This window comes from Diplotaxodon limnothrissa, linkage group LG7 (assembly GCF_057381915.1).
Source record: "Diplotaxodon limnothrissa isolate DT_005_m linkage group LG7, D_limnothrissa_male_GT1.1, whole genome shotgun sequence".
Lineage (NCBI taxonomy): Eukaryota > Metazoa > Chordata > Actinopteri > Cichliformes > Cichlidae > Diplotaxodon > Diplotaxodon limnothrissa.
The window spans coordinates 18,650,512-18,667,065 of NC_140602.1; the positions used below are offsets into that span (position 1 = coordinate 18,650,512).

The window sequence follows — 16,554 nt, forward strand, 5'->3', positions numbered from 1 at the left end:
TTCTTGTTTCATCTGAAAAAGATTTGACTCATACTGTTCTCTTTTTGTAACTGCTGAACCCAAATCTGTGCGTCTCCGCTCAGCTGTGACCGCAAACACTAGTTAGATGTCAAGAGTTATTTAACAGTGCTGTTTAACGTGCATCACACACTCTGTCCTTATTATTTACACTTTTTTTGTGAGACCTTTTTTTAAAGCCCTCAAGTGAATACAGTTGAACCAAATCAAGCGTGTCAAACTCAATTAAGTAACAACAGAAGAAGTGATGGCATAATTAATATGCAGAGGGAGAAAGCACTCCTGAGTGAGGCACTGAGGAGAAGCTATTTCATGTAACTGGGGGTTCTTGGGGTGGTGGAGGTTAAAATAATCACATGGGCAGAAAGCGTGTGTTTGATGAGCAGTTGGGGTCAGACAGATCTAGTCTGATACAAGGGGGAGAAATGATTGACACTGGAAGTCAGGCCCTATCACAAAGCAGCGTATCATAAAAGCGAAGGACTTCTGAAACAGCCATTTGGCGCTCTACTTGACAGACAATCACACACAAAAACATAGAGACTCAGAACTCCTCCCTGGAAGGCCCGGCGCTGTGAGATAAGCCTTTAATTTGGAGAGCAAATCATGTCTTTGTAGCAAGGAAACTTGCGGTACACTTCTCTCCAAAGCGAGAGCACGTGTAATTAGCTGTGTGTTTGTCTACCTCATTGACACAAGGGAGAATAGGGATATTGAGTTTAAGGGCATTACTTGCTACGTGTTTGTATTTGGGTAACACGGCAGCAGATTTACAGTCCCGCTTAAAGCCCCTGCGTATCGCCCTAGGCGTATGGTTCCGTGGAAAAAGATGCTGACACGAGATGATTAGCATCCCAGACTAATTGTCTCTTCCTGATAGAGAGTAAATCTTGTCTATTATTTGCTTTTGCAGCATTTTCACTGTGTCATTCGCTTACAAGCAAAGCAGGAAGAGGGATGGCAGAAGTGCGTGGGTGCTTGTGATGAAGAAGCTCTCAAATGAAGTCAGCCTGCACAAGACGTGGAGTCAAATCTGCTAAGAAATACTATACACACGCACAAAGTCTGGTACATTTTTCTATCGCTCATATGGTGTGTAACCTTCAACACATCTCAGGTGAGAACACCAGTTATTGAAAACACTCAGACGTACGGTAATAAATTCCTTTGCTTAATGCATGTGCTAGATTGTGTTCTATAAGTTGGCGGGCAGTTCTTTTTGCCTCTCAAAAGAAAATATATCACATCTGTTAAAGTTTCATTTGGGATACTATCAGCAGAATGTAAAAAAAAAAAGATAATACAATAATACCCACTGAAATCCATTTTTATTGAGAGGGGAATTGAGAGAATATGAGATGCAGAGCGCTGCGGTGAAGAGGCTAATAAGAGTTCATTGCTTAGCTCAAAGTCTTTCGGAAAAAAGAAAAAAAAACAGACCCTCTATGTAGCAATGTGATGAAATGGAATTATTTATCCAGCTAGAACATATCAGTGTTCAAAAGTTAATAAATGGACATTTATGGAGACACTATTGCCAGTGTGATTATGAGCATCGTTTTAGACCCTTCTCACAGCCTCAACATGCCATGCCATAAATAGGAACTAGTTTACATCACATGCAGCGATCCCAGATTTACTGGCTCATGTCTGTGTGACTGGTGGCCATCTGTGTTTTGAAAGCCAGCTAGTGAATAATTGATTGGTCCATGTATATGCAAAAAGGATGGACTCATCTCAAGAGACATGTTAGGAGGTAGCTTAGCAACACAGCAGAGCCCTGGTCAATTGTCAGGCAGCCCTTGTGGAGGCGTTATATGTGCTCTAAATCTGGTGATGGAGGTTGTTTTGCTGTTATGTGTGCGCGTTTGTGCGCAATTGTGTCTATGATTGTATGAGTGTAGGAGGGTGCTGAGGTTAAGGGTACTTCACTCACGCTGGCACTCCTTGCAGCAGGCACCCTTTACGTAGGCAGGCGCTGTGCCCGCCGGGCACTGAGGGGGAGGGCAGGAGATGGCCTCACATTGCACCGTGCCATTCTGGTAGAGAGAAACACAACACTTAGTTTAAAGAGTGACTAGTAGAACTCAAGTGACACTGGGCGTTTGGTGCTTGAACTGATACATATTACTTCAGTATCAACAATTCTAAAAATCTGACTATATTTATATTGATTTTCTTTTTTGGAAATAATCGCCTAAATTGGGCAAATACTACATTTTGAACAAGATATATAATAATTAGGATTTAACATTAAAAAATAAGACTGGAAAAACTGAAAAACAACTAATATCGGGTTTTACCGATACCCACAATGATATTTGGTGATTTAAAAATCTGATATGTCGGCCAATATTGTTTTTTCTTTCAAACGCAAATAGATTTCCCCAATAATTGTCCTCATTAACATAATATAACAATGCTAATTAAATATAATCTTTACTTGGAATACTCGAGAACTCCTGGCAGTACTGTTTGGTGGTAATTGGTGGGGTACTGCAGGAAAGTTACAGAGCGCCCTCTGGTGGGCAATCTATGCAGTGTCGACACTCATAAAATAGTTGAAGGGTGTTTCTCACATCTCTTCCTTTTTAATTTATGTACTGGCTTTTATAAATGATGATGAAACAGCTAATATCAAAGGCTGATATTGGCTAATAACATTGTTTCTGGACTTCAAACATACATTGGAATTTCTGTCAGCCATTTTTAAATCCTTACTGTCCAACATACAATTGAAGCTAAACACAGTGGTCCATCAATAAATTATATTTTTATGAAGCTAGTATTTGTTGATTTTTTGGTAATGATGAACTACTACATTATGTTGATGTTTCTATTATATTGTTCACCCCATTTGTATAATTGGCATAGGCTAAATGCATGCAAGGCTGCTATTGAAATTAATGCATTTTAGACTGTAATTATGCCATTATAAATACATTATAAATCACAGGATGCACAGATGTTTGCAGCTTACTCAACCCCCCAAATCCTATGTTGCATCTTCTAAATATTCAGAGGGTTCTGGCCAAGCCGAGGACTATGAATACTGTGCTGCGAATCCACTAAACTGAAGATTTCTACAGTAATCTGCATATCTAACATATTTCAATACTATCTCCTTTTCTCCGGCTGTTACTGTAATTAACATAGTTTCCACGGATGAAAGCTCTGTGACAGCAACATTTATGAACCTGATCCACATAATTGATAACATCTTAATGCATGACCTTTGAATTTTAAAGGTCACAGCTAATTACCACACATAAGGTAAGAACATATCCCATTTAATGCCTTAATTGCAGCCCAGGAGTGGCAAAACATCTATCCCGACGAATGAAGCGATTTCATTGGATGAGTGGGTAGAACAAATCCCTGATGATAATTATCATCTGTCAAGTGCAATTAGGTGCGGTGCACTGAGAGATATGTGATTTCCTATCTTTTGCATGTTGGGCAGTGGTGCGCAAAGTCATCTCATTGGCTGGTTGGAGCAGTTCAGTAGCAGTGAATGAGTTTCATGTTCCGAAGCTGAGTAGACTGAAAGCCAGTGAAATCTGTTTGTCGATGTAGTACAAGCACAAGATCTCCAGCCGCTTATAATTCTTCTTTTGGCAATTATTCACACTTTGTGCAGCACAAAGTAGACCCTTGAGAGAATAGCGTATTTTTAAGCACTGCTGTTGATGCGTCTAATCCTGAGTACTGTGGAGGTTTTTAATACAGTATCTTTTCTTGGGTAACTAGGGCAACCCTCAAGCTAGTGCATGAAAATAATGATACTACAAGCTGTCAACAACGGTGCCCCTGCACTTTGCACCTCTACCTCACCCAAAGCCCTATCTTCACACACTTGATCAACAGGGGTTCAAGACAAAAAGGCAGCTTACAATAAGAGCAGAGAATGTATGTCTACACACAGACGCTTGCACACACAGTCGCACATCAACTGAGGCATGCACACGATACAATAAATACAACAATGCATGATTAAAAATGCATGTTGTCAGACACAAATGCATATCCCATTCATACAAATGCCCGCACACATTCATATCTCGCTCACATGCCTGCAAACATATAATCACACACAGCGAGACAAGTACATAATTTCAGACCCAGTATGTTCAAATGCACACAATCACAAAACCGAATGTCCCCTCCCCTTTCTTTTTAATGGTCAGACACACACACACTAGCATGCACGCAGAAGCAGTCGAGCACCCTTGTGAGAAGCCCCACCGTGCATGTGCAATTCCTGCAGCCATCTGTCCAGCTTTCATCCTCCCTGTAGACGACCCCCTTGACGCTGCAGGTTCTCTCACAATAGCAGCCATCCAGCCCATTCATCTTCTCCTCCGCCCTGGACAGCTGCACCACCAACACCCCCCCCCCCCCCCCCCAACACACCCGAAAGACAAAAACCAAGTAGAAAAGAAGACATGAGTCAGCCTCATTCTATGTCTATATTCACATGAAAAAAGGAGCTTCAAAAGCAAACCAGTAGCATCACAAAACTCATACTATTAACACCTCATACACTCTCAGTCTCTCCATCAGAAGAGAAAAGAGTTCATTAATAGGCAGAGCCAAATGTTAATACGGCTCTGAATGCCTGTTGCAGTGAATGTTAATAACAGAACCGTACTGACAAGGGGATATATTTTACTCATTTAATTCAAAGGAGCAATTACCGTTCCTCTCTCTGTTTTGGATTAAATGTCAAATCAGCACAAATAACATACACATTACATTACCTTGCTGGATGTTTTTGCAAGTATATCCTGTAGCTCCATGATTTTCTGCACTAGTCCATGGAAATCATTGCAGGTTGGACATGCTGACATACAAGGAACAATACAAAAGTAACTTAGGTACGTGCAATAACGTGGTCATCATTTCTAAAAATCTATGTTAACTGCATCATAACTATAGCAGATAAAAACCTGTCTAACCATATAACAGTTTTTAAACACGTTTAATAGTAGAAACAGTTCAGTAGTTTAACAGTAATAGTTAATAATTAATAATAACATTAATAATACTTGCTAATGTTTTTTTCTTTGAAGGAGGAAATTTCACTTGTTATTTTATATTACAAAAAAATGTCCTCTCTGTAAAAGGGTGTAATTTACTGGAAAACGCATTAAGCAAACTTTTTGAGGGACAGGAACATATAATCCATGTGAAAAATCATTTTAAAGCATGAGGTGTGGGTGTGTGGTTTTCACTCTCTGCAAAAATAGTTTTTGTCTGCAGAAACTCTAACAATGAGATAGGTAAAACAGCCACCTGGAATATAAAAAAGGTTCCTAGTGAAAACACATCATCATATCGCACAATAAAACATTTCACTGTACAACCAGTGATTGAATGGGGAAAAAAACATTGCATCAGAACATTTCTAAATCAAATAGTCTCACAGATTGCCACTTAAAAGTAATGTGAAACCGATTTCTGAAATATGCCTGATACAGTTTATTTCATCTAGCATATTTTCTCAGATAAAATTTCACAGCTTTTTGCACTGATATAAACAGCTGGTTTCTTTGTCCTCGCAAAACTGAATAAAACTGAACCATCATCAAAATCGTGGCAACAATGAGGATAACGATCACACAAGAAAACCCACTTTTTGCTGATTGACTAACTGCAAAACACCCCACAACTGTTAAACGCCTTAGCGCTACTCAGGATTTAAAAATACTACTAATAATAAATAATAATATCAAATAAATACAAAATGTACGTTTTATCTATACTGTGATCTAAAAGTGGGGTTGCAGGTAAATAAGTTAAAATCGGTGTAAACTAAGTTTGAGGGTTATTCAGAATCAACAGTAATGGGATTACTGCACTCACTTCTGTTAAGGTCTGGACACTGTGAGATGTAACCCTGTGGCATCACCAGGATCTCCACGTCCTGCATCACTCCCTACATACACAGACATAACAACCTTTTGATCATAGGGAGTAACACCTCATGCTAAAAAGAAGAAAAATATAGAAGAAACATCAAGCAGGTGTAGTAAATACATGAGGACTTTGAGAGTTGGGAGTGTGGGTAGGGTGGTAATATTTCTCTAAGTTGTCTAACTAATTAATGTTTGAGATAATGTGGGACCCAAGCATATGTATCCTCACAAAAATAAACAGGTAGAATTGTGTTTTTCACTGTGAAGTATGACAGACAGGTTGTTGGGTGATTGTTGGATAATATGTGTCCCAGACTGTCGCTCTGATCAATCATCTCATATCTGCAAACCTACAGGAGGTTAATTATGTGGCCAATTTAGCTGGAACGTGGATTTTTTTTTTCCAATCTCCTCTGATAAGCATAAACAGGAGATAGAGATTCAATCATTTCACAAGTCCAAATTGTCCTACGTCCGAATCCCAAACACATACCTGTGTTCAGACACTCTGTTGCCATAGTAACCAGGTCCATTTCACTCCATGGGTGCATTTATTACCTTTACAGAAGTGGAACAGTGCAACTTAGGAGAAATTGTTTTTTTAAATTGTCTCGCCACTTCAATTTGCCAACCATAAATGTAAAATCCTGGGGAAATTATTTGCTGATTTTTCACGGTAACGTGCAGAAATGGCAGAAGATAGGAGCTGTGTCGATCAAATCTGAAATAACACTATTTACTTACCGGCACAGTATAAATTCTGCAAAATACAACTGCTACAAACCATAAACAGAAACTGTGTTATAATGTGTATTGCATATTACTTGCACATTATTGTTTTGTTTAAACTAAGATGCCAAATTACAGTTATTTGCTTGCATCGCTGAATAGGAAATTTTTAGTGGTTAAATATTGTTGTGTTTGTGTGAAAGAAGGGAGCTATTATTTAATAACTGTGCCCAACAATATTTTAGAAAGTAAAGAGGGATTTTTTTAATGGGCAGTGAGAAAATACTTAATATTAACACATAGAAAAAATTAATCCAGTTTTTGATCTGCAAAAATTAGATACCCTACCAGGCCAAGAAAAAAGTGAACTACTTCAGTTACTAGATAAGACATTTAGTTATCTATAGTGTCTGAATGTAAAAAAACAAACAAACAAACTTCTTGAGTAAAGAAGCAACAGTGCATGTGCTCTGTCTAAAGTCTTAATGATGATTTTCTCATTTTTAGCTAACACATACAGATATTGACCATTTCTCTATGTGTGTGGGCGTGCATGTGTCCTAATGAAGTAGTGTTTAAAAAAGACGAAAGAAAAAGAAAAAAAGGAGATGTCTTCCCAGCAACTAATCAAGGATTCACAGAGTGGCGAGGAAAGATGCTGCTGTGTGACAAGATTAGTGGGTGACCTCCAGAGCTTCTTTCATCAACCAATTAACACAGAGGAAATTCAAATGCCAGGACATAGTGTATAAAGCATTAACAGGTACACATACACACAGCCATCACCGCACCATCAAACACAGACCTAGTCACCAGCAGATTGATTAAAGTAGTTAAAATTGCTAGTAAGCTGACATTTTGCCCCAGCAAGTCTCCCCAGGTGGGAAATTTGGGAGTGCGGTCTAGTCTGAAAGAGGCGATATAAGTCTCTCTGTCTGAAAAACAATACTATAGACTAAGCTTAATGAGCATAGTCCAGAGGCTATTTAATGATTTCTCCCAAATAAGCATGGTGGGGGTTGCTGAGATAATTGCACTGGGCTTAGCTGCAGACTAAGGCACAGGGAACAAACAGTGACAAAAAAATGTCAATTCCTAGGGTAGGCAGAGCAGCCCTCAAATTAAAATGGTAAGCCTTGAGAAATGCATGCAATTAAATCCAACAGCTATAATAAATAAAAACAAACAAGCCAAACAAAGAGGGAAAGGATACAGTATAAACCAAGACTGAGTACGGGGTGAAAAGATGGTGCCGCAGCTGAAATGAATTACTTGTTTGTGCTATTCTGAATCATTTATGGCTTAGTAATGACAGATCAGGAGAGGCATCAGCATGCATATATTCTGGAAAAGAGGTTTTTATTGCAGCATTAACCTTGAAGAAGCCATGAGCAGCGTTTCTCTGTCCGAGCCAAAAGGAAGTATCCTCGGGTATGTCCATGTAGGGAGGTTCCACCACCCGCTCATAGATCCTGAAAAAACATGATCATAAATTGGTCAACGGCTAAAATCACAAAAAAGTCAGTTATGCTACCTGTTTGGCTCATGTGATGAAAAGATGCCCCCCCCACCCCCCACCCACACTGCAGGTCCTGCCCTTTTAAATCCTTCTGTTAACTCTTTCCCTATGCAGGGTATAGATAGCCACATGCTTTCTTGGATGCACATGGCGTTGCCGTCTGTTCTCTTATCGTGCCAAGAAGGATCATCACACGCAAACAGTGACTCCCATGTCATAGTGAGCAGCAGAGGCATGTAAAAACGCCGGTTTCCTCAAGGTGAGTTCAACCTGCGCCGGACCCATGAGACATATGGCCGATGTCGATACGTGCATGCCAGAGTCAGCAAGTGAACACGGTCCATACACAACGCAGCATGTCATGGCCTAAAAACACAAACCATAGTTTAAAGCGCCGTATTGTTACCTAACAGGTTTTGGTTTCACTATTGTCTTTCAGTGAGTTTCTGCTTTTGGAGAGATATTACACATTGTATTTTTCCATGCAAAGACACAGACAAAAAAACCCTGAAAGATGATCCAGAATAGATTTGATCACTTAGTTTAAAGTAATTTAAAGTCCTATTTAAATTAAAGCACCACATGCTAATTCAGTATGAGAAATCTCTTTTTTCCCCAAATTTAAAATCGGTATCTCTCTAAGCCTGGAGTCATTGCAATAATTTTTACATGATTTAACATAGCAGTATCTATTGCCGTGTGAGTTGGAGGCTTACAAATGCAACTCATTGCAGAAACTCAGAAAACAGATTTTATGTGAATTAATTATATTATGGCAGATCAGGTCATTCAGATAATGAAGGTCCTTGCGCGGTATGTTGCATGAGATTAGTACATGCAAAGTTTGAAGCTGATACACAAGCGACATTTAAATCTGTATTTTTCCTTTTAAAAGCGAAGACTCTCAATCCAGGATCTTACCTGTTACAGTCCACATGTAGTATGACGTGAGATGCGCTGACGGCGACAGAGACCTTGTGCCACTGGTCGTCAGCCAGGCTGTAAGGGAACACCTCCGTGTGATCCTGCTGCCCTTTGGTGCGATAATGAAGGCGTACTTCACTCCGTTGGCCGCTGCTCTCGAGCTCCAGGAACCTGCAACACAATAGTTCCAGCAACTTAAGTAAAAACCATGGTAAGTTCTGTGACACCTTCCTGCGTCTTACAGTGTTGCAAAGTCGTGTTGCTTAAAAAAATGTATTTGTCACACAAAGAAATGCAAAACTGTCTGAACTCCTCTATTAAGAATTTGATCACATTAAAGGCTAAACATAGGGGTGCTGTATTGCTGTCTAATGCAACATCAGCAGCACACAGCAATGGCCCGCATGCAGCGATTCAACTCTTTACGTTAGAGCATTAGTATTCCAGGAGAATCCTCTTCTCCACACCACCGAGATTCACCCAGCACAGTGACACTAATGGAAAGAGCTGCCGATACACACTCATCACCTCAGCGTTTTAAAGACAGACTTATTTGAACAAGAGTCATTTTCAAGAAACATTATTCAAAAGAAAAATAGACAGTGTAGCAATGGAATTGATTTATCTGCAAACCACATCTAATAGATTTACTCTCCCCTAGCCGTGCATGCACATTCATCTTGACTCCATAAACGCGCTAGCTAACACTTTGGATGCTGAATTATTTCTGCCATGTTTTAAATGAAACCATGCAGTGCTGCTTTGTTGCATATGAATGGCTGGGAAGGCTAATCATCAGTGGGAGAAAGTCATTAACATCCCTGTGAGCTCTCTTCTCAGGACCGACTTTAATGTACAGACTGTTCAATCAACGCATTATGTGGAATTTAGATTGCTGTTCTGATCATCCAACGGCTCAGCTACCACAAAGTAATGGAAAACATTAGCATGCTAACTGCAGATAGTGTCTCATCAGTTTTCGATTCACAATTACAGACTCGACGCTTGCATCGTTGATGGACTGTGAATAATACTCTGGCATACAGGGTGATTTTCTTTGTTTATTTGACTAGTGTGTAAAACATCTAAATGCTTATCAAATACAAATATCCAGTCTGCTCATATGACAGAACAGAGAGTTACTAAATTTAGAGCACAACTGCAATCATTGGGCAGGGAGATTTATTCTGACAGGCTTCACTGTACTAAATGAGCTATACTTTAGTTTCCCAGTGATACACATGAATCACTGAACTTTCTTAAAATGTATTTTATTTAGTGTATTCCATTCATGTATCTGCAAATAAATCCAAAATTAGCTAATGCTCCACTTTACCTGTGTACGACAAAAGCCGTTTTACACACGTGGTGAAACGAGAAGTGATCTTACCTGTGTTCAGAATGATGGATGGAGAGGATCACCCCAGAGTTCAGGTGATCCTGTTTGAGGGTCACCAACACAGTAAACTCATTCTTGCCTCTTAGCTTCTGGACCATTTGCTCTGAGACCTCCATGGGAGCTTTTACTTCCCTGGAGGACCCTGGATTAAAGACAGGGATTAGAAGAAATTATTAATACCATCAATAAATACGTCCTCAGAAAGACTGTCTATTCATCTGACCAAAACATCCCCACTGGGAAAATAAACTCCAGAACTAACAATGTGTCTTTAGCTAGAGCTGGATCAAGAGACCCTGAGTCTTTATGGGGTTTCCCATAAGTTTTTCTTTTTCACTCACTGCGTTTCACTCTTTGTGCTTACTTACTTACGTACTTTGCATTTAATCATTAATTATTATTAATTACTGGCTTTCTTCCATACTTTGTTTCCTGTTATGTCTCCCTCTTCCCTTCTCTCCCAAACCAGTCACCACAGATGGAAGAAACATGAGGAATCTTCTCATTAAAAAGGGAGTTGCTGTTGTGCTTTGGTTCTATATAAATAAAAATTAAATGAGTTATCTATTCTTTTTCAGCTCCTTTAACGATGTATGAAAAACAGAAGTTCTGGTTGAAACAGTGAATCGACACAACTTTTCCTTTTCCTTTTGTTGTTAACTCTATTGCCACTATTGATATATAATATTAACAATTTAGTAAGAATAACAAATTAGTCGATGTGAAAGTTATGAGTAAAATGTGCTCTAGTGAATCTGCTGTATTGTGGAAAACTAGACAACATTCTGCTGGGATTTTATAAATATTTCATGTAGTGACATAAGACAAGCCTGATAAATTTTAATTCATGAAATATAAATCAGCACTAAACATTCAGAGCATACTTACTGGCACAAATTACAGTTTATTTATTAAAGTGAGAGCAAAATGCTAAAGAACAACAAAAAAGTGCCAAGCTTAAAAGCTTTATTAAGCTGCAAGTCAAATACTTCCCAAATAAAACCTTTGACATTTACTGCATTCATTTGGAAAACAGCTTGAGTACTGTTTTTGGTCCAAGAATTGTTCATATATATAGTTTATTGTAAACTCATGGCTTCCTAATAAAGGCCAGCTGCTGTAAATCTCACCTCAAGCAAAACTTCTGAAGTTGTCTGCCTGCAACAACCCTTTGCTGCCAAATACTGTACCAGCTGGACAGTGATGACCACCTCTGTCTAATATGCTGTTTGTCCTTTGTATTGTAGGATAATTGACCCACATAAACACAAAGAGACCTGAGAATGCTGTGTGGTATCTGATACAAACATTTTTTAGCTCCAGCATCTTCAAAGAGCTGTGAATTACATCAAAGTTGATCCCGCACATCCTGTGTTTTGTCAGAAACACTCATCTCATCAAGTCTTCAAAATGGGACTTCAGAAAACAGTGGGTAATGTCACGGTAGCTACATCCATTTTTAAAACTGTCTTCGACAGCTATTCACCGCTTCTAGTCAAAGGCGCGCCACAAGCCCTGTCATTTTGGAGTTGCTCTAACCTAGTCATCTACCATAATGATTTGGCCCTTGTTGTTCTGGCCTTTACACCCACCTACAACACTAAGGCTGTATCAGTGGATGATGATAAACAACAGTCAGAGTGCGTGACAACAGCTTGCCAATCAAAGTGCTCTTTTTTTTTTTCCTTTTGACTTGTTTTCCTGTGTGAACACACAAGTTCACGTTCCCACATTTGCTCTCTTTCAAATTACCGTTGTGAACCACTCTCATCTCAAAATAAGCGAAAACAGAAGAGGAACATTTCTATTTCTAAAATTGGAGCTTAATGTAGCCGTGTGTTTGCAGAGATGCTAGTTTATCTCGTGTCTTTAACCTTATTTATGTCACCAGGTGTTGTGTGAGTTTCTGGTAAAAGACTCTGCTGTGTGTGAGGTGAGCACAGCCAGAGCAGGAAGAGATAGGTGAGCCACCTTTATGCATCAAACAGACTGATCAAGTTAGCAGAGCTATGATAAAAAGAACTATAATCCTAAAGCAAACTTAAGTGTAAATCATTTATGGCTGTGTGTGAACGTCTCTCTCCAGCTGGTTCTTTCTCTTTATGCTGGAAATGGGGCATAACCTCTTCTCTGTCTTTGTCTCTCTGGCCAGCAGTTACAGTGCAGCTGTATGTCTGGACCACATACTATGCACAATGTACAGCAGATTCCTCAATCTTAATGGCTGCATGGCAGCTATGGTATTGGTTATTGGCATAAGATAATTAGACTATGGAGAAAACTGCTCAACCCTAATGTTTACTATAACTTAACTGCTGCTAATATATCTTAGAAAATAACAAGTGCTCTTGCTAAAAAAGATCAACATTATTCATCATCTGTCATCATTTGCCAAAGGGGATAATGATTTCTCTCACTGGTGCAGGCTAACTTAAAAATCAGGTCAAGTTACTTACTCCTAGGTGTAGTATTGGAATAGCCGTATTAAGCTGAGGACTAGAGGAAAAATAAGTAATACGGGTGCTGGTGTGGATGGGAGGGTATTTTCTGTGTGTAGTTAGCTGGTAAACTCCTGTTCCACCAGCGTGCCCCCTTTCCCTCCCCACCAAGTCTACACAGACGTCTATGTTACTTTAATGGAAGCATCAATAAAAGATGACGTTTCTCAGAAGCAATCACATCAAAGAGCTCACTTCCAGCTACGGGATGCATGCACGATGCCCTGGCACACTTAAGCGCTCCAGGAAGCTAGCATGGTGGCTTTTCCTCAGTGTATTAGCATTACTTCCAGCTGGTGGGAGTAGCCAATTAACACAATGCAATGTGAAACTTCAAGAAACGCTGTGATGAAGACTGAATACGCATACTCATCACTTACATAAGACACAATGACAGCATGCTTTAAAAAAAAGGCCTGTTTCGATTCAGTTGCGGTACTTGCAGTGTACACTTATAGTGCAAGCATTAGCTTTTTTTTTTCTTCTGATGCAGGCTTTTAAGCCCATTAGGTGCATATTTTGAGTCATTTCTCTTTAAACAAAAGCGTACACTAGATTTGTCTCACACCAAAGGAAATGCAGAGGGCAGGGATTCATGCATTTTGCATCACCAGTGGAGTATCATCCCAGTGACATTGGCTGGGGTGGGACAGATGGCCCAATGACTGCAACAGGGTTTCTGCTGAGCAATAATCTGCTGCTATCAACAGATCCTACTTAGTAACCAATTCCAAATGGCACTGCTGACAATAATCTCAGAATGAGTTTGTTTTCATCAAATTATTAAATGGTAATTTAATCTGTAGTCAGATTTAATTGCTTTTATTAAGAAAAGTCATATATTTATTGTCATGGTCTCCTGCCCGGCTACATGTGTTGTTTGGTTTTCTCTCTCTCTCTCTCTCTCTCTCTCTGCCTGGGCGGAGCTCACTGTGGGCTCCCGCCCTTGGCCCACACACCTGACAACAATCAGCTGTCATCACCTAGGAGCACTATTTGAGGCTGGAACACAGATCCTCTCGTCGCTGGATGATTGTACTACAGACGTTAGTGATTCTCCCAGCACCTGTGAACCTGTGCGTTGTGAGTGACTTCCCTCTCTTCTGCTACAGAGACTTTCCTCCCCGGACCTGTGACCTCCCTGCCGTGTGAACGTGTGTAAGTTTGGGCAAGAAGACGTGAGCGAGTGTGAGAGAGCTTCCCCGTGATTCCCTGGAGTTTGGATTTCCCTTCACTGTATATATCGTGCACTAGTGCTGTAAATAAACTGTTTTTGGAGACGTCTAACCGCTCTGCGCTTGAGTTCCTACTACCAGATTGTGACATTTATAGTCTTTGATATTATGCACCGGTCAATCTACTGCCATGCCATGAGTTGAACAGAAAGTAAAAATGACATCTCAATCATGAGCAAAATAAGCACAGCAGGAGCATCTGTCAGGGCGGGGCCCAGGGTTGATGAGTTTTATCAGCTGACTAAAGATCTCCAAAAGCCTCAGGCTCAATAGCATCCCTCGGAAGCGCAGCTTAGGGCTACAGCCTAATCTTATCTCCTGGGTACATTCTGCTTTATTAGTTATACTCAGGCCACGATTTCCATCCCTCAGCGTCACGTCTAATCTTTAACTGTCTAACGGTCTTATTTTGTCTGACCCATGGTACACAAGCCGAGCACTCCCATTCACCCATCCACCCCCACCCACACCCACGCACTCTATTCTCATAGAAAAATATTGGCAGAACCGCACCAATCATCAGCTAACACATTTAGCATTTCGAACAGGTGCCCCCACAGCACAGCGTGAGAGGCCAGATACGCCCAGCTTTGCCACAATCCTTTTCTCACACACTGCTTTCATGTCGACCTGCGCTCACAGAATGGGAGTTTTTCTAGTGAACAGACGCCGAGTTTCTGTCTTCCCACCACGCAAAAGGCATTGGTTAGCGATTTATAAATTTCTCGGAGTGAAATTGCTACTAAAAGCACCATCGCTGATATTAAGTATGAAGATTACAGCCTCGTTTTTATGCGAATAATGAAGAGTTTCGTTCTCCGGTCTCTAGTGGATTGCCAGAACAAAATAACACCTCCTACATCTTTTGCAACAACTCTTCAACAACAGTTTCCAAATAAGCGATGTTCCTATCAGTTAAGAGGGACTGAGCCATGAGCTGCAGAGAATGTATAAAGCCAAGAGGGGTCCAAATAACGCATTGATGCAATCAGAGGAGGGAAGACCCAACGCTGCCATAAACCATGTAAACTTGTCATATTACACAATGTTTTTACACAAGACATTTTATCTGCTGGCCTGAGTGTAGAGGGATGTGCGTGGGAGGGACAGGCAAGAGAATATCTCTCTTGGAGGATTAGAATAATGATAAACTCTCCGCCAGAAGCAAACTCAAAACCCTTCATTACTATCAATGCACACGCACAATCACCTGTGAACGCATGCACGTAGATGAACAGGTGTGGACAGCAACACATACGCAGACACTGTAATGCCAACATTTTGCCTAGCCTGTGCAACTCTAAACAAACACTGCGTCAGTACAGAGAGAGAAATGGATGCAGAGGTCTGCGGTAAGGTACCTCTACATACACTAGACACATATACAAAGACCAGCCCCCTAAAGGTCGTTACAGCTCCTAGATATTCCGCCACACTCAGGCAATCTGCATTCGGCGGACCATCTCCCCCCCTGCTGTGTCTCCACTCTCCTGGAACAAATACTAAACTGAGCCAAGGGCACCTCCAGTAGTGCCTTGGCCAGCAATATTTTCCCAATTCTCAGATCGCCTCCTCGGTGACCGCCTGTCTGACATTCACACATACACACAGCTAATGACAGCCTTCCAGCCACCCAACTGTATAACAACCCTGGGGGGATAGAAATATCTCCCCCTCCATGGTCACTGGAGCTCCTGTGTGGAACAGAGGATCAGGTTTGCCTTAGAAGGCAGCAAGCAAAAATGACTGGCCACAGGGAGTTGTGGATAATGTCAGTCATCAGGAAAGATTGGACAACTTTTCTTTGAAATACAGCACAAGACACAACGACTGCTGTATATCGAAGGATATGGGATTATTTTATATGAATATAAAATGCAGGTGGAATGGATCAAGCAAGCTCTGACCTCAGGTAAATTTTGCTTTTAGCTTCAGCTTCACCGACAATTCTGTTTGGTTCATCTTTAAGCAGAACAAAATGTTATGGTGTTAAAGATTGCTAAGAATAAAGTTCACATCTAACATTTATGTTAACATCTAATGTCTAACATTAGCCCCTGAGTCTTAAAAATGTTTTTATTCTGAAACCTGCTAAAGAAAATTGTCCACACTGCACAATTTTTCAAAATGTTTTGGGGAAAATTGGCTTCAGGCAGAATAAAGCAGACCTTTGTTACCTTACACTTTCAAGAAAAATTACTCTTGGTCCTGGAAAATTCTTGAAAGAATGAGTTTCTTGAGTTTCTGTACATATTATAGTCTTCTTGTTAGGTTTGTATTCATCCTACCTGAATACAATCATGCCTGTATTCAT

The 16,554-nt window shown here is 40.3% G+C and overlaps 1 protein-coding gene across 1 annotated transcript in view; it reads right to left on the reverse strand.

Annotated features, from left to right (window-relative positions):
* Positions 1-16,554, reverse strand: part of nell2a (neural EGFL like 2a) — a 93,903-nt gene that overhangs the window by 72,493 nt on the left and 4,856 nt on the right. Inside the window, exons 3-9 of the mRNA XM_085359383.1 lie at positions 10,499-10,649; positions 9,106-9,279; positions 8,041-8,137; positions 5,884-5,956; positions 4,779-4,861; positions 4,264-4,392; positions 1,955-2,057 (exon numbers count right to left, since the gene is read on the reverse strand). Coding sequence (XP_085215509.1) covers positions 1,955-2,057; positions 4,264-4,392; positions 4,779-4,861; positions 5,884-5,956; positions 8,041-8,137; positions 9,106-9,279; positions 10,499-10,649 — 810 coding nt within the window. The remainder of the gene's footprint in view (positions 1-1,954; positions 2,058-4,263; positions 4,393-4,778; positions 4,862-5,883; positions 5,957-8,040; positions 8,138-9,105; positions 9,280-10,498; positions 10,650-16,554) is intronic.